The sequence below is a fragment of the Apiospora marii genome, assembly GCF_038362585.1.
Source record: "Apiospora marii strain CBS 49790 chromosome Unknown utg000011l_segment0_segment0, whole genome shotgun sequence".
Taxonomy (NCBI): domain Eukaryota; kingdom Fungi; phylum Ascomycota; class Sordariomycetes; order Amphisphaeriales; family Apiosporaceae; genus Apiospora; species Apiospora marii.
Genome location: NW_027117382.1, coordinates 4,237,889 through 4,255,488, shown reverse-complemented (window position 1 = coordinate 4,255,488; position 17,600 = coordinate 4,237,889). Strand labels below are relative to the sequence as shown.

Here is a 17,600-nt window from a genome sequence, read left to right as displayed (position 1 = left end):
CCCGAGAGGTTGCCACGAGTTGAAGGCAGTTTCGATCGCTACTCGGCAGTTTATCTGGTTTGCTGCGATAGACCAATAAGTCATTGAATTTTAGTAAACTGCTACTGCTTCATTGTCGTTAGCGTTTCATTTTCAACCTACTTTCCTTAGAACACCTACATCATGTCGAACGAGGCCATCGACAACGTCGCCGCCGAGGGCATCTCCTACTTCACCCCGGCCCAGGTCCCTCCCTCGGGCAGCGGCGTCGCCTCCAAGCTCGAGGGCCAGCCCCTGCCCAAGCTCTTCACCCCGCTGAAGCTGCGCGGCGTCACCTTCCAGAACCGCGTCTTCCTGTCGCCGCTGTGCCAGTACTCGGCCCAGAACGGCTACGCCAACGACTGGCACCTGACCCATCTGGGCGGCATCATCCAGCGCGGCCCGGGCCTGGCCATCGTCGAGGCCACCGCCGTCCAGGCCAACGGCCGCATCACCCCGCAGGATGTTGGTCTTTGGGAGGACGGCCAGATCGAGCCCCTGAAGCGCATCGTCGAGTTCGCCCACGGCCAGTCCCAGAAGATCGCCATCCAGCTCGCCCACGCCGGCCGCAAGGCCACCTGCGTCGCCCCCTGGCTCGACCTCAACGGCGTCGCCACCAAGGAGGTCGGCGGCTGGCCCGACGACGTCGTCGCCCCCTCGGCCATCGCCTGGCTCGACGGCGTCAACCCGACCCCGCGCGCCCTGTCGCTCGAGGAGATCGAGCAGTTCAAGAAGGACTTCGTCGCGGCCGCGAAGCGCGCCGTCCGGGCCGGTTTTGATGTGATCGAGATCCACAGCGCCCACGGCTACCTGCTGCACGAGTTCCTGAGCCCCGTCAGCAACAAGCGGACCGACCAGTACGGCGGCTCCTTCGAGAACCGCACCCGGCTCCTGCTCGAGGTGGCCGAGCAGGTCCGCGCCGCCATCCCCGAGGACATGCCGCTGTTCGTCCGCATCAGCGCGTCCGACTGGTTCGAGTTCAGCGAGGAGGGCAGCGAGATGCGCGCCGAGTTCCACCCGTCCGCCGAGGCCTCCTGGACCGTCGCCCAGTCCGAGAAGCTGGCGCCCCTGCTGGCGGCGCGCGGCGTCGACCTGCTCGACGTCTCGAGCGGCGGGGCGCACCCCAAGGCCGCGGCGCCCATCAAGCCCGGCCCGGGCTACCAGTCGCACTTCTCCCAGGCCATCAAGAAGGCCCTGGGCGACCAGACCGGCATGGCCGTCTCGGCCGTCGGCGGCATCAACAACGGGCCCCTCGCCGAGCAGCTGCTGCAGTCCGGCCTCGATGTCGTCATGGCCGGCCGCTGGTTCCAGAAGAACCCCGGCCTGGTCTACACCCTCGCCGACGAGCTCGAGACGGAGGTCAAGATGGCGAACCAGATCGGCTGGGGCTTCGGTGGCCGCGGCAAGGCCCGGCAGAAGAAGCTGTAGGGTGGATAGACGTAAAGAGGTGGTTTCCCACAGCGTGTTTAGATAAGACATAGAGAGGAATTTGCATAGGTTGGAGCTGGTGGTGTTTATTCATGATTAATATTATGATTGACGTTTTAGCACATCGATGATCTACTATCTCAAGTGCATAAAACCCTTCTTAGTACAGTATCCAGCTGATTGCCGTTGAGGAGATGATGTGGTTTACCCCAATAAGTCAAGGTAATCAGTAGGCATATTGCTATCATAAAGGTTCTTGATATTGCCCGATAGCCGCCTCTGGGTATAGAGCGCAGTCTTCGCAGACTCCCCATCAATATGTCCGTTCGAGTACGCTTCTTGTTACAGGTACAACCCTATTGACATCAAAAGAGGTCTAATGCCATAGTTGACGACGAGACAGCTTTGTCCTCGTTGTTGCTACTCAATAGAACTACGGCGCTTTGACGTGACATGTCAGGCACGATGAAAGGGGCCTGCCGTTTTCAGCTCTGCGAGACCCCCTTTGTGCCTAGATGAGCAATATGACTGACGGACACGCATCATCAAGTGTTCCCGGTTGGGACAATAGTGAATACACAACACGACCACGTAAATAATAGGAAAAAAAAGCAACCATAAATTGACAATGGCCGACCCCAACCAACCGACCGAACTCTCCCGCAAATTTGTGGCGGCGTTCGGCGCCGAGTACGCCAACATCTTGACTCCCAGCGAGATGGTCGACGTTTGCATCAAGTGGGCCAAGGCTTGGCACGCTACCCGTACCAGAAACATCATCACCCTCGTGAGGGACTACCCTGATAACAAGGCTTGGGTCGGCAATGACTACATCACGGAAGGGTACTCTACACTGGTGGAGGAATTCAATACAGTGGTCCACTCGTATGACCTGCGAGCAGATATGCTCCTGCTACCGATGAACGTACACCACAACAGACGCGGTGTGCCTGCGCTCAGCGCACTTTTTGAAGATTTGTACTTCATATCCGAGAAGGACCTGTTTGATATGTGTAAGTACCAAAGAGAAGAGGGTGAAAAACGAACGGGGGGGTATTAATATCTGCTGACACGCATCTGCACAGATCGCTACACCAAGGAGACATCGGAGGTGACAGGCCGGCAGTCGGAGGGCTCCAAGCTCTTCAGCTACATGGCGAACTACCTGGAAGAGTACTTCGGCTGGCGGGAGGACGTACGCGGCTTCCTGGCCATCTACACCCTGGGCCGGTCCATCCGGGAAGACCTGCTCCGCCTGGACACGCTCATGCGGGTCGCCGTCGAGAAAATGACAGGGGCCGTCCGCGAGCGGCGAGAACGGGGCCCTGGCCCGGGCCCCGGCGGCATCCAGGTCCCCTGGCACTGGAACCAGCTCCTCCCAGCCTTGCGGCACGTGAACCAAGAGGTCACCGACATCACCGTCAAGCACGACCTGAGCCGGCTGATCCGGCAGATTCGGCGCGGGACCATCATGAAGGTGCAGCACACGTCCAGCGGGTTCCCGACCAGGCCCGAGGTGGTGATGCAGCAGGTTCCCGACATGCCCTCCTTGATGGGCACCGCCGGCCCACCGTCGGCTTCGGGCAGCGGGACGCAGGCGGTGCCGCCGCCCACGGGCAACGTCCAGCCGCCGCCGCAGCCCACAGCGAGCGCCAGCAACCAAAAGACGTCGACATATGGCTCGGGCGGTGGCAAAAAGATTTTTAAAGCATTCGGAGCGAAGAAGAAGAGTGAAAGCACTGCAGGACCCTCAGGCACACAAGCAGGGCCTTCTGGCACCCAAGCAGGACCTTCCGGCACCCAGGCAGGACCTTCCGGCACCCAAGCAAGACCTTCCGGCACCCAAGCAACCTCCGGCAACCAAAACACTGCGAAAACTAAGCAGGGCGGTGGTGGTTATAGCGCGTCGAAGGGCTCCTGGAGGAAGAACGACAACACCCAAAACCCGCCGAACTCTGGCAAGTTTGGTAGTGCCAAACAGCCGTTCCCCTGGAAGAAGAGGGACGACGGGAACGGCGGGGGAAATGGCAAGCATGACCGCTGGTGGGATGACTCGGACTCGGAGCCGCGGGACAATGAGGCAACGAGTGCTAAGAAACGGAAGACTTCGGGATTTTGAGAGACTTTGTCAAGAGAGTGAGATCGGGGAGCGGATAGGGGTGGCATACATGGGAGTTTTAGGCGGGTTCAGTTCATATGGGGAGGATATTTCTAGTTTTCGATTTAATTCCTTATCGCTTTTGACAATTACGCATTGTATATCTAGCTTGAACAAAGTAGCTGAGAGCAAGCGGGCTGCCCGTTGTGTTTTGAGTTCCTGTGCTCAGGGGCAGGTGAGGCACCCGGTGGGCTGGAACCTCCCGAACCGTCGGGACCATAAAGTCAAATTAAACAACCTCCACACTCCCCAAGATTATACGAAAGTTAGGGAATCTATCTATATATAAGAGAGTACCGTCTCAATATGAGACTCGTCATTGAGCATAGAGACACACTGATGCATAATTATCACACTCTCGTGTGACCTAGCTCACCTTGACAACACTCTACCAAATCAAGCGTTCTACGTGTGTCATACCTGTTGGTTGTTTAGATTTCTCGACTCTGCGACAAAGTCGGCTGCCCTGAACATTCAGTAAACACATATGAACACATGATTCTGTGATCCATCGATAACAACTTTATTCGTACTGCGACGTTACGCGATAAACATCCTGTTTTCTCTATGAATGAATGCATAAATATATGCATATAGAAGCTCACTAATCTGAACTCAAACATGCCAATTTATTCAAAGACCGTCTATGAACTTGAGCTTGTCCATCAAAGGTTTCACGTGCTGATTACTCCATGAATAATTCCAGCGTCATGGGCACAATCCTTGTGTAACATATTACTCCTTTTCCCATAACCCTCCTTTCTCGCCGACGTGACCCATAAGACAGACACTCTAATTACCCTTGGACTAAGGGGGGTTGCCAGCCACAGTGACTATACACCCCTTGGTCTGTTGCCATTTTACCAGCTTTGCTAGCAATTGCAATCAAAACTCTCGGACTGTGCAACCAGCCAGGAATCAGTGTGCTGCAAATGAGCCAACGTTGCGTCTTTGGGCAAAGTACTCACCCGAGATCCCAGCTATATATTTTCTTTTATTTTGGTTTTCTCTTCACGACCCGAAATCCAGGTAAGCTCAATATTTTAGTTACAGAAACTAAGCACAAGAACCGTTCGTTCCAAACGTAAACATCAACCTTACCGATTGTTCTTGAAACCTTCACAACGACCCATACCGGAGATAGCTATCTCCAGAACAATCGCCAAATACGCATCGGGAGATTTAAGAACCACAGGTACGTTCATTATCGTCCAACAAACGAATTTCGAACAATACCCATTTTCAATAAAAAAAGATTTCAGAAACCACCACGAACGAGAGAAGCACCAAAGAAACATCATTGATTATGGCAACCAACATGGAATTTGTCAACGAACTTCTCGAGCAGGCCATCCAGGCCAAGACGGCCAACAGCCACGACTGGCAAGACTACGCGGCCACGTACAACATCCGGCTCCCGTACACCCCCCTGGCCGTCGTGCTGCCCGAGACGGCAGAGCAGGTGGCCGCAGCAGTAGCCAGCGCAGCCCGCCACGGCCTCCAGGTCCAAGCCCGCTGCGGCGGCCACTCTTACACCTCCTTCAGCCACGGAGGCCGAGACGGCGCCGTGGTGATCGACCTGCGCCGCCTCCAGGACGTGGAAATCTGCTACGAGCACGGACACGAGAGCCTGGGCGCGATCGCGCGCGTGGGCGGCGGCGTCCGGCTCGGAAACCTGGCCCTGCGGCTCTTCAACCAGGGAGAACGCGCCCTCGCCCACGGCACCTGCCCCAGCGTCGGTATTGGCGGCCACTTCACCCACGGCGGCTACGGTCACTGCTCCCGCGCCTGGGGCCTCGCCATGGACCAGATCCTCGGCCTGGACGTCGTCCTCGCGGACGGGCGCCTGGTCTACGCCGACGCGGACGAGAACGCGGACCTCTTTTACGCAATGCGCGGCGCGGCCGACTCGTTTGGTATCGTCGTGAACTTCTACTTGGAGACACAGCCGGCGCCCAAGCAGGTCGTCCGCTGGACGTTCGAGTTCGGGGATTTGATTGACGATGTGGGGGTGCAGGGCGCGGTATCCGCCATGCTGAAGCTACAGGAACTCATGCAGGACGGCGCCGTGGTCGATCGGTACCTCAGCTTCGGGGTGAACCTAGGCAAGCGACGGTTCGGCCTGAGCGGCGTGTACCTGGGTGCCCACAAGACCTTTGCGGAGAAGATTCGTCCCGCTCTGCTCCAATGCTTCCCCAAGATGCCCGAAGGGGGCAGTCAGTGCAAGTTGCTGGAGTGGCTCGAGAACCTTGAGTCGCAGTCTGGGGGCGATCCACTGGCGACAGGTTTGACATACAAGGGGCACAGCAACTTCTTCGCCAAGAGCGTGACGGTGCCAGAGCCAGGACTGTCAGCTGCCGCGCTGACGAGCTACTTCCAGCATATCGAGTCGATATCTGCGCCCAAGACCCACGCAGAGAAGGAAGGGGACGGAAAGGAGGATGAAGAAGAAGAGGTCGGCTGGTTCATCATCATCGACCTGTATGGCGGAGCCGACAGCCAGATTAACCGCATTCCCCGACACGGCGACGCGGCATACCCGCACCGATCCAGCCTATGGGTGGCGCAGCACTATGCCTTCTTCCACGAGAACAAACAGTTTCCCAAGTCGGGCCTTGTCTTCGTCGAGGGCCTCAACGAGGCCATGACCCGGCACATGGACGGTCGCTGCGCGGCCTATATCAACTACACCGACTCGAGCCTGTCACGCGAGCAGGCGCACGCGCTCTACTATGGAGACGAGGTCCTGCGCCGGCTGCGCGCCATCAAGCGGAAGATGGATCCTGGAAACGTCTTTGCGCACCCGCAGTCTATTTTGTAAATGGCTGGGGTTGGATACGCCGGGGATACCGAAGAGTCGTGAGGCAGACGGGAGTGTGTACGAGTAGACGAATGCTATAGACAGGCCAGGCAGAGCCGGACGATTAATGAGCACGATGAGCAAGATCTATATACTCTGTGATATTTGATTGGATTCATATCTCTGTGACCGCCGCACCATTAAGAGGCATCAGGCGTTTAAGAGAGATTTACTTATTACATAAGCGTAAGAGAACCCAAGTAACACTTTTTTTATTATAATGTATACTAACCACTTCCATGCCACCAATTTGAGTCAAGTATGGACCAGCTCTGACACAATAGCCAAATGGTTTTACTGAGTTTAAGCAGTATAATTACTGCCTGGAATGTACAACACCGAAACGGGGTTAGTTTGGTTGGAAGACATTGCCAAAGCAGGCACTCCGATGTCTTTGATACTCTGTCTTGGGTCAGGTCTTTTTTCCTCCAGGCAAGGGACCGCTTCCGGCTACGAGTATCAAGAACAAAGACACATGGATGAGCTACATCTCTCGAGCTCTGCCAGCCACACCATCCTTAACTTCCTGACATATATTCACACATTTTCATTGTAGAGACTTTACTTGACTATCTGCAAAATGGCAAACAACAACCCTGATCCTGATCCGGGACGCACTAATGTGCTGCTCCGTTTGGAAGATGTACAAAAGGGTTCCGGACTTGGTAATCGCGTCGAACAGGGGATCAGGAACATTCTCAGGGAGATGGGGGCCAACACCAATTCGTTCAGGATAGCGGACGAGAACAACCCCTCGGGGAACCCTGCGGGAAGATCGGCACGCCCAAAAGAGGTTTTAGCAAACCCTGCAGCGAAAAAGTTCCTCCTAGAGCGTCCAATAAGGTCAGAGGACTATAAAACAGGCATGGGACGGGCCCTCGTCGGTGACGCCAGCGCGGAGGCCGCCCACAGGTACGCCATGGAGCAGGTCCAGAGTTTTCATTCGATCCTGGTCAGAAAATATGCGCAGACTTTACGACGCGATCCTCACTGGGACTACAAAAGAAACTATTTTCAGACCGTGGTTACGCCGTTCATCCGCGACTACAATGCCTTGGCCCATAGATTCAGCTTGGTCGGCGACGCCTTGGCAATCCAGGGGAGAAGACTCCCTGGACCTAACCCGGGTGTCGATGGCCTACGGAACACACTCTGCCGCCAGAATTTCATTGCAGTCTACAGAATGGCGCCTGAGGAGGCACTGGAGCTGAGTACGTTGTGACTCCCCCTTCCCCCCTGAAATCCTTATGCAAAGGGAACGAGCCCCATGGTAACCCCTTTCCAACTCCAGCTCGGCTCGCGGTTCTACGTGGAGAGAGATGGACCAATGCGAGCCCTTCCCGCAAGAACATGCATGCCCATATCAACTATATAGACGGATTCATCAACTGGCGCGTGTTCTTCATGGAGGAATCTTCGCAGACAGAGCGTGGAGGCTACGCCAAAGATCTAGACAAAGATAAGACGGTGTTCACCAGGGTCATTAGAAAGGTGGATCCCCTTTTCGCAGCGTACCTAGAAGCCGTGTACCAGACGGCCCGGCTCCTGCAGGGCAGCACGGAGGTCGGACACATGCACAATAAGGCGAATTGGTTGAAGGATCAGGTCAACAATCTCCTGGCAGCCGAGGGTCAGGTATTAACATGGGCGCGAAACGCAATCGCGGATTCATCGAACAGCGTGAGCTCGAAAGGTTTCATCACACAACACGCAGCGTGGGCCGCTGATCCTCTTCGGCTCGCGCCCCTCCCCGTGGACCGCACCATGCTGCCCGCGGAGATGACCCTCCCGGCTCAAAGGTCGAAGAACGACGAGAACGCGGGGAAGAGTATAACGGTAGGGACGTTAGAAGCAGCAAGAGAGACGGAGAGTTGGCTGCAACAGGTGAACTTGACTTTCGAAGGCAACCCTCCAGCAGCACGAGCTCCTAATGCCGCTGGCGCGGTGTCCTACGCCCAAGCCGGCAGCAAAAAGAGGCGGGCCTCGGTGAACCCGTATCGCGACGACGACTCCTTCTTTGATGAAAGTAGTGACGGCTACGACGAAGAAGACACGCCGGTGGGCAGCGTCTTTAAGAGGTACGTTACACACACACACACCCTCTCTTATGTGTACTGGTATGGACCCCATGACTGACACTTAAATGTTTGTTCGACCTCTAGGGCGTCTGGCATCAATAAGCGAAGGCGCGTCGACTGAGTTCGGATTCCAGGATGGCACCTTCAAGAGGAAGAGGACCGGTTATTAGGACGGACGAAGCGTGAATACTACCAATCGCGAATCGGCATGCCTCTGCGATTCGTTTCTCTCATCAAATCTGGTTCTACCAAATGTATAATAGTTGATAACCCAACGGGTTTTTCTTGCTACTCGAGTTATCTAGGTAAACACTACATGCTTTTCGAATTTTCGAGTTTCTGCCGCTGCCCTCGCTATCCAGGAATAGCGACTGTCACGAGGTGAATTGATTTCCCCGCACCAACACCTTAAACATCTGGCCGTCTGGCAGGTGCAGCTCCCTCCTGAGCAGAATCCTTCAATGTTCTTTCCTCTTGATAGCAACCCACAGCTTTCTTCGTGTTGCGATATACTTTGCCGTGAGACCCAACATCAGGAAAATGAAGGTGCTCGTGCTGACGTGGATCCTACTTTCTTCTGCTGTCTTCCAGTCGCCCTGCGTCTCAGCTGGAGCAGCTGCGCCCCCACCCCCAGTCGCTGGCGATTTAGCACAGGTCGACCGCCGAATCTGGAAAGCCACTGCTGCATCTGGAAAGTCGGACCTCGTCTTCCACTTCCCGCCCAGTCTGGTCTTCCTTCTCGATCAGACCGATGGCGAATACGTTTTACCAAGCAATGCATCGCACGTTCCTCTCCAAGGATATGGCCGTGGCTGGGTTTTGCCCGAGCTGTCCAACTCCAGCGACTCGGCCTGGATGATTACCGCTAACGGCTCCCTCTCGGTTTACTTTGAACATGGCCAAGCACGACTCGCCGCCAACGCCTCTCTGGTGTTCCTGACACAACACCGAGCGCGGCCTTATGCCGATATCCATGGCGACGAGTTCTCTCTTACTTTCCCTGGCGCCGATCGCCTCTCTGATGCGCTTGCAGGCTTCTACTGGGGCACCATGCTGCCGTGCGTCATTGAGCGCACTGCCGCCGCCGAGTATCCCATCTCGGAGGGGTATGTTGTCAGTACGCTGGCCGACAAGTACCAAGGCACGTATCCCGACGTTGACCATGAGTTCCAAGTGAAGGGGCGGATTGCGTCGGGCAGTTCCTTCGATCTTGCGGTGGTGCGCCGGATGATCGAACTCGATCTCCGCTTGGCCCGAGAAGACCCTTGCCAACTTTGGCGTGCCCCTTGCTCACTGCAGCCGGATGGCCGCCGCGAGTATCACATACGGCGCAACAGTGAAGATGGCGCCACCAATGCCAACATGTTCCTGATCACGGGCAATGTGGAGCTGGTCGAGTCGGTTTGGCTCTACGTCGCTCGCACCAAAGACTTTGAATGGCTCCGTGCCAATATCCCCGGCATAGAAGGAGCTATGCAGCTAGTTGAATCTCATATAGACAAACTGGGTCGCTTATGGTCCGATGTCTATTACGAGGACCAAGTGATGAAGGATGGGCGTGAAACCATGTCATCGGCGCTTGCTTTTAGGTCTTTTGGTCTTCTTGCGCAGCTTGAGCGACTTCTGGGTCGTAATGACAGTGCACTGCACTACGAAGGGATAGCCAAAGTACTCAATGATACCTTGGCCCAACCACTCCCAGTCGGGTACTGGGACCACGCGAACAATCGTTTCGTTGACTGGGTCGACCGATCCGGCATCGTCCATGACCATATCCACCTACTGGCAAATATCCTTCCCGTTATGCTTGGTGCCACCGACCCAGCTCAAACCAGCCATGTCACAGACTTGGTGAAACGCGAGATGGACGAATTCCAGCGCTTTCCAACTTTCCTGTCCGCTCGAATCGCCAACTACACGCGCAGCGAAATTGGCGACGGTGGACCGTACGATCTCTGTGCCGCCGGCCGGTACTGGTGCTGGGACGCGGCATACTGGGCCTGGCGCGGCAGGGGAGACGTGCTGCTCACTCAACTCGAGACAGTCGCCGAGATGGGCCGCAGCGAAGACTACGTCATGGGAGAGCGTTATGATATGGACTACGTTTATTACATCGACGGAAGCCCATGGCACGGAGCCGCGCATTACTATGAGTATCCCTGTGTCTACGTTTGGGTCATGATTGCAGAGTTCCTAGGCGTTCGCTCAGCGATCGATGCCGATCTCTTGGTGGCTCCGCGCTTGGTTGATCCCGCCACAGTCGAGCTCAACCAGTCAGCCTACCAGCTGAGATATGTCTATGGGGAAAACAGCTTCATTCTAACCAACCTGGCAAGCGCCGCGCGTACGTTTCAGCTCGAACTAAGCGCCCTGTACCGCCAGTCTGCCCTCATGGTTCAGTTAGACGCAACGCTTCCGGAGAAGCCGCTGGACAGCACAGTCATCCTTGTGCAACCTGGAGCCAGTGCAACAATCACCCCGTTACCACCTCCCCACGTTGACGAATTGAAGCTTTAAGGGGAATGGCAGCTTGGGTCATGCGGCAGCGTACTTTCGTCGCGTTCTACTGGGAGCATGTATGGTTCGTGTAGACATGCATGCGAATGGAGAGTCGATCAGCCATTGATGAGAAATGTGGTCCGACTTCGCAACGAAGCTGACGTTTGAAAAGGCCGGATTTGGCAGGTTCCAGCCAGGGTCTAGGTAGCTTACGACACAGCCAATATATATCACGACGCACATCGAACCTTTTGGCCTGACAGGCATTTTGGGCAAGCCGTTTAACAGCGAATGGGCTGTAGTGCCGGCGGCACACTACCCCCCACTGATCAAGAGTATGCCCCGAGACCCCGAACATCATGCAACCCTCCTAGGGTGAGGTCGCCTCTGCACGTTAAGGGCTTCGCGCTCGAAGTCTGGCCGAACAGTACAAGAGGATATCTGCCTTCAAGAAATCCTGCCAAGCCGGGTACCAATGCGACGCACACACGTTGAAGCTTGACATGGTTCGAATTTGAAACGGAAATGATCTGTTCTGGTCTCTTGACTACAACATCGCCACCTCACTCGCACTCATTCTCGTCAGCCACGATTAACAGTTTCTTAACAAGCCCTACAGGGCTAGCATCACGTCGTCACCATGTCGTGGGCATTTCTATCTTCTCCCTCTTCTGACGGGCCAACGTTCAGGGGTCCTGACACAATTCACGGAGCAAACAGCCCCCTTTTCTCACGACACTATGCAAGCCACGAGCCACTTGGGCCTCATACATACGGCTTAGGCAGTGGCTGATAAATGGCGATTTGCTCAATTATGGACTCCATCAATATGGTATCGATGTATGAACACTGGAGAGATGCTCCAGGTGTGGTACGCTTTAGGCTCATGACAAAAGAGCATCATCGCCTGACCGTCAAAGCATGTCGCGAAACACTTCCCGGGATTGACGGTGAAACAACCGCCGCTCAATGGCATGCATGCATGCATAGAAGCTTCAGCGCTTTCTGCGGCCTAAGGTCAGCGAGCATATGCATGGTCATTGGCTCGGCTCGCGATGCAGATGCAATAGTCACAGCTTGCCAAGCCAATTGCATCAGTGCAATTTGGCGACATGAACACCAGCAATATCATGCATGTGCATATGCATCCAGTTTTGCTAGCAACTGGCCGCCCCAGCCGCCTGGAACCATGAGGGGCTGCATTATTCTCCTAAAGAGATGCGCACGCTGCTGCCGAGATAGTGTTGTATCGCGCCAGTTGTGACCCTGCCGACGGCCTCCAGCCGACCAGAAGCCCGACCACACCGTTAGGGGTGGCTGCGCTGACGATTCAACAGGGGTTGCTTTATGGCACTAATGCAGTGAGATTTGCCCGTGACACTAACCCTCTATGTGCCAGTCTCACATAACCTCGCAGAACAAGACTTGGCGATTGGCTCGCATTCTCTGCTTTTCCCTCCCGCCGCTGACTTGGGCTGATGGATTCTCTTGGTCTTCTCCGCATGGCTGGGTCGGCTTACAATATCTCTTATGCTGGAACTCCAGCCAAGATCACCATAACCCACCAGGCACACGAGCCTCAATCGACCGACGTACTGCCATTTGGCAACGTCGCCAGTCTCGATGCTACTGTTTCTCTTTTTCTCTGCTCAACACTGTTATCGACTCACCCGTCAGATATCGCAATCGGACTGTGGAATCCTACGAATCCCCAGGCTCCAAGATATGTGAAGTCTTGGTTCTGCGGCAGCCTCTCAACGACTACTGAAGTGGATAGCCATGACCGGGATGGTGGGACGCAAAGCCAATGACTGAGCCACTGGCCATATCTAGTTCATGGCGGTTCGGAACCTCAGGCCAGCTGGCATTTTTCTAGCTGAGCCAGTCCCCATCCATACTGCACCCTCAAAGCTATTTGGCGCTAGCATCAAGCTCAAGTCATCATCAAAGAGCCAACCCATGACAACATCTGGCCCAAAGCCTCGTGAGGACGAGGAATCTCGACCGGCAATTGGAAGTTCTCCAGGGTCCAGCAGGAGCTCACTCATCGCTAAAACTGACAGCCCACAGAGTGGTAGTCCCAGTAACCACAGTGATCGGAGTAGCTCGCCAGGGCGGTCTGAGGCGAGCAGTACCCACCGGGCCTCCCAGAAGCGTACGGATCGAGTTAAGAAGAAACGTGCTAGCAAGCCCAAGGTCAAGACTGGGTAAGTAGTTTTTGAGTCTTCTTCTGTTCGTTGCCACACACTGATCCGATACCTTGGAGGGCGAGGCCCGTGGCTTTCCCAGGGCCACCCCTCGTCTATACCGAGGGACTTCATACAGATGCATCAGCTGCAAAAAGAGACACGTAAAATGTGACGAGGGAAAACCTGGATGCGCAAAATGCGAAAGCGTCGGCCTTGTGTGCGAAGGCTACACGCTGCCCAAGACGCCGAAGCAAGCAGTACCGCCTAGTCGTCAACTGTTACCTCGTGTCGCCCCGGCATGTCTGGCTTCAAAGGCTGCCGTACTCCTATGTTCGACGGCAGATATCCAGCCAAAGCTGCCGATGCAGCTTGACCTGGGTTTCGATGCCACCGGTGATGATGGCTGGTATATGACTCTGTTTCGAGAGCGCGTCGCCAACCATTTATCTCCAGGCAAAGGCTCCAACTTCTGGATCCGGTCCTCCTTCCGGGACTGCTTGACGATGAAAGCTATCAGACACTCTATACTGGGTATCGGTGCCTATTCTCGCGCTCTGATTGACCTGAAGGCCGACTATCCCTGGATCAAGACGGCGGACAGGCCATGGTGGCCTAGTTCGATCCAGAACCGGCATCATCAGGCCGCCCTTGACCATCATATCAAAGCGATATCATACTTACAGCAGGATATAAGTAGCAACAACGTCGACGACAGGATGGCCATGGCTGCAAACCTGCTCCTTATTGTCTTTGAGAATATGCGGGGAAACTACCATGCGGCAGGGAATCTGGTGAGGTCTGGGATCAAAGTCTTGAACCGGATGGGTCAAAGGGGTTTGCATGTGTTCAAGTGGAAACCACCAGAGGCTTTTGAACCCAACGAGGCCTATGAAGAGCTGGATGAGATGGCTTACATCTTCTCGCGGCATTCGATTGCAACCGTCAATGTGCCATTTCCTCACGGCAAGTCGGCCTACCACTTGCTGTTGAACGACGACTCTCCCACCTCGGACGACGAAGAGAACTTCCCGGTCACCTGCCTGACTGAAGATACGACACCACACTCCTGCATGGAAGCTAGGGCGATATGGGATCGAATACTCCACTCTCTTGCCGGCTTCTATGCCAAGGCCCTGTGGATCAATCTTCACCCAGAGTTCTGCGTCGACAAGGACGGGTTGGCATGGGAGCAAGCATTATACCTTGCCAGGTTACAGGAGTTTGGCCTCGGCCTCAGCACCCTCGTAGCGACCGAGCGGAACGTGAGCATGGCAGGCCCCCTGACCTTCCTCACCATCCACCACCTCGTGGCCACCATCTTCACCTCTTGCTGCCTGGACCCGTCCGAAACAGCCTACGATAGCTTCGCCTCCGAGTTCGACATGCTGATCTCCCATGTCCGGTCTTATCTTGGGATATCGACCCCGTTCCAGGTCGGGTTTACCAACGAGGTCGGCATACTGCCCCTGCTCGCCTTTGTGGCGGCCAAGTGCCGCGTGTTGCCTTTGAGGTTATCTGCCATTGACTTGCTTATGGAGCACGGCTGGCGCGAGGGCCCGTGGGACGGCGTGAGCTTGGCGCGCGCCATGATAGGACTGATGAACATTGAAGGTCAACAATACTCTTCGGCTGGTCGGAATGTGGCGGGCCAACAGAACCAAGACCAGGACCAGCAATACGACCCGTTCGCGGATGCCGCGAGGCTTCCTTCGGCAGATACCAGGTACGCCTGGACAAACATGTTCTGGGACTACGAGGCTCAGGAGATGACCATGGAGTATACGAAGCTTCTGCCGAATATACACGGTGGCCTCGACAAGAAGATGTTGACGGTTTCGGGGAAGTAATTAGACAGACGTCTTGGTTGACGGCATCGGTGTATAAGACACACACACACACACACACATGTATACACACACACCACATAACGGTATGGGGGATTGTAAATTTAGACCGAAAAGGAGGGTTCAAAAGGTACGTAATGTTTGGTGGGCCTGGAAACTGGGAGCTTTCTGGTGTTTTAACAAACTTCATGTCGATGACGATCTGGCTGGACATACGATTCACTACCTGTATACTAGGCATTTTACATAAATAGGCTCTTTGAGGAATGGCATGTATCTCTTTACCACTCTCTGTAATATCTGTTGGTTGCATGTTACCAGAAACGTGTTTCGCATGGAGCTTCTTCATGTCGAGGACCCTTTTTCTTGGCAGCACGGCATGACGTGGTAAAGGATGCTGCAATGGGGGATTGCATGCGGGGAACACACCACTGGGCGCGCCCTTGTATCGACATCCCCAATTGTCCTACTTGCATACACACAAGCCTCAGTACTTTGCCTTGAACCATTTACTTAAGTAGCGGGCATAATGGAACGATTGAAGGAATATGCAGAGGATAACTCTCTCCCTAGTATAGTTGCCCTTTCATGTTCAGTTACTGTGCCACTTAGAATAAAACCACATTGAGAAAGAAGAAGAAACACCGCGACAATGCAACAAAGACCCAAGGCATACCTCTTCGACGTCTTTGGCACCGTGGTCAACTGGCGCTACAGCCTAGCCAAGGGGCTGGAGGCGGCGGCCCGGAAGGTGATCGAGGAGGGGACGTCGAGCGGCGTGGATGCGGCGGTCTTGGAGAGGGCGCGGGTGATGACGTTTAGTGATTGGGAGTGGTTCGCCTTTCAATGGTTCGTTTCCTTATCCAACTACAACTTACACAGTTTCCTGTCTTTTCTCAAGGAACTCCCTAGCTGGACATTCGCTGATACTGCTGCCAAGGTCTAGGTATCAGAGATACATCGACTCGAGGGAGGTGCCCGAGAAGGGTGATGACGACAACCAGCCGGGGGAGAAAACGGCCGCGTTCGTCCACCAGGACGAGCTGCACCGACGCAACCTCGCGGCCCTGCTCGCCGAGTTCCGGCTCGAGGACCTCTGGACCGCGCCCGCGCAGACGGCGCAGCTGGTGCACCTCTGGCACGAGCTGGACGCGTGGCCCGACTCGGCGGAAGCCATCGCCCGGTTCGCGAAACTCGGTCCCGCGACGGCGCTGTCGGACGGGTCCGAGGCGCTGTTGGCGTCGCTTGACCGCCGCAACGGGCTGGGGTTCGACGAGGTCTGGGGGTCCGACACCTGGGCGGCGTACAAGCCGGACCCAAGCGTGTACCTCGGGGCGGTGCGGCGGCTGGGGCTGGAGCCGGGCGAGGTGGCGCTCGTGGCGGCGCATTTGGGGGATCTGGCGGGGGCGAAGCGGTGCGGGCTCCGGGCGCTGTATGTGGAGAGGCCGTTTGAGGAGAGGTATACGGAGGAGGTGGTGGAGGGGGCGAGGAGGGAGGGGTGGGTGGATTTGTGGGTGCCTTACCGGGCGGGGAGCGGGTTGCTTGGGGTCGTGGAGCGGTTGGAGGCGATGGAGGCGTGAGAAGTACTGGGTCATGGGCATGGTAAAGGATGCCGGGTCCGATAGACCTTCATCATGAAAGGGGCGAAAGCTCTCCGGGTATGGAGAAGTCGCAAAGTCCTAGGAGGCCAGTTAATATGCATGTTAGATGTCACGCGGATAAGATATCTAATGTAGGAGGAATTCCAGACGTGGTCATGGTTTCACGTTTACACTCCATCCGTCGCTATTATTAGGATGACATTGAGCCATCAAAATTAGGTTCACGAGAGTGGCCGGGGAGAGGGAAAAATACTCCGGAATGATGTTAGGTTCTTGATGTTGTCGGTAGGACCGATTACGATACTCTTGTTCGCGACCACACGAGTTCATACCTCGCGCGGTCTGCCACATCGAGGTTACTCAGTCAACAGCTGTGCGTGGCCAAGGTTGAGGCCTCCGGGCGGTGCTCCGTCGCCGACATACAGCCGTCGGCCACGCAACTGTTGATGCTGTCCACGTGGAAAGGGCATGTAATCATCAAGCCCCTCGAAACCCAGCCTAAGAGATCCGGGGTAACGGTTGGTGGGTTTATCGGCTCGGGAGGTATGCTGCGCCTCCAGTGATCAAGTCCTGGGGGCCCATGGCTCTTTTGCCCACCCATGAAATCTTGATGATGATTCATGAAGCTTATTGCCAAGATCTGCCCGTTTTGTTACTCAATAATACCAGACGTGGGTTAGTGCCGCGTCAACAAAGAACACGCCTCTTTGATCTCCACGGAGATCGGAACGACTTGCTGGTTGTTTCGAAGTTGGGATACCCATCAGATGATACGATACGATACCTTCTACTCACAGTCTGAACTTGCAGTAGCCCCTACGTGCATGTTTAGTAGAGCCCACTTGGGCAGAAGCCTGTTCTGCTTGGTACGGGTGTTGGGTGTCTGCCCCGGGCGACGTACGTGCCAGAGCTACCCGGCGCTATT

At 55.4% G+C, this 17,600-nt stretch overlaps 7 protein-coding genes across 7 annotated transcripts; 6 read left to right on the top strand and 1 right to left on the bottom strand.

Moving 5' to 3' along the window:
- Positions 1-162: 162 nt before the first annotated feature.
- On the top strand, positions 163-1,446 carry PG985_014494 (uncharacterized protein; the record flags this gene model as incomplete). Its single annotated transcript, XM_066834260.1, has 1 exon — positions 163-1,446. One exon carries the CDS (start codon positions 163-165, stop codon positions 1,444-1,446), a length of 1,284 nt encoding a protein of 427 aa, XP_066679000.1.
- A 628-nt stretch (positions 1,447-2,074) lies between these two features.
- Positions 2,075-3,565, top strand: PG985_014493 (uncharacterized protein; the record flags this gene model as incomplete). The annotated part of the gene is made up of 2 exons (XM_066834259.1): positions 2,075-2,459; positions 2,532-3,565. 2 exons carry the CDS (start codon positions 2,075-2,077, stop codon positions 3,563-3,565), a joined length of 1,419 nt encoding a protein of 472 aa, XP_066678999.1.
- Positions 3,566-4,922: 1,357 nt separating this feature from the next.
- Positions 4,923-6,425, top strand: PG985_014492 (glucooligosaccharide oxidase; the record flags this gene model as incomplete). Its single annotated transcript, XM_066834258.1, has 1 exon — positions 4,923-6,425. The coding sequence occupies one exon, from the start codon at positions 4,923-4,925 to the stop codon at positions 6,423-6,425; it is 1,503 nt and encodes a 500-aa protein (XP_066678998.1).
- Positions 6,426-7,044: 619 nt separating this feature from the next.
- Positions 7,045-8,663, top strand: PG985_014491 (uncharacterized protein; the record flags this gene model as incomplete). Its single annotated transcript, XM_066834257.1, has 3 exons — positions 7,045-7,675; positions 7,756-8,542; positions 8,627-8,663. 3 exons carry the CDS (start codon positions 7,045-7,047, stop codon positions 8,661-8,663), a joined length of 1,455 nt encoding a protein of 484 aa, XP_066678997.1.
- A 337-nt stretch (positions 8,664-9,000) lies between these two features.
- Positions 9,001-11,308, bottom strand: PG985_014490 (uncharacterized protein; the record flags this gene model as incomplete). Its single annotated transcript, XM_066834256.1, has 5 exons — positions 9,001-9,273; positions 9,329-9,806; positions 9,870-10,013; positions 10,326-10,611; positions 11,290-11,308. The coding sequence occupies 5 exons, from the start codon at positions 11,306-11,308 to the stop codon at positions 9,001-9,003; spliced, it is 1,200 nt and encodes a 399-aa protein (XP_066678996.1).
- Positions 11,309-12,543: 1,235 nt separating this feature from the next.
- PG985_014489 (uncharacterized protein) lies at positions 12,544-15,077 on the top strand (the record flags this gene model as incomplete). The annotated part of the gene is made up of 3 exons (XM_066834255.1): positions 12,544-12,810; positions 12,875-13,248; positions 13,376-15,077. The coding sequence occupies 3 exons, from the start codon at positions 12,544-12,546 to the stop codon at positions 15,075-15,077; spliced, it is 2,343 nt and encodes a 780-aa protein (XP_066678995.1).
- Positions 15,078-15,726: 649 nt separating this feature from the next.
- Positions 15,727-16,654, top strand: PG985_014488 (uncharacterized protein; the record flags this gene model as incomplete). The annotated part of the gene is made up of 2 exons (XM_066834254.1): positions 15,727-15,923; positions 16,021-16,654. 2 exons carry the CDS (start codon positions 15,727-15,729, stop codon positions 16,652-16,654), a joined length of 831 nt encoding a protein of 276 aa, XP_066678994.1.
- Positions 16,655-17,600: the final 946 nt, after the last annotated feature.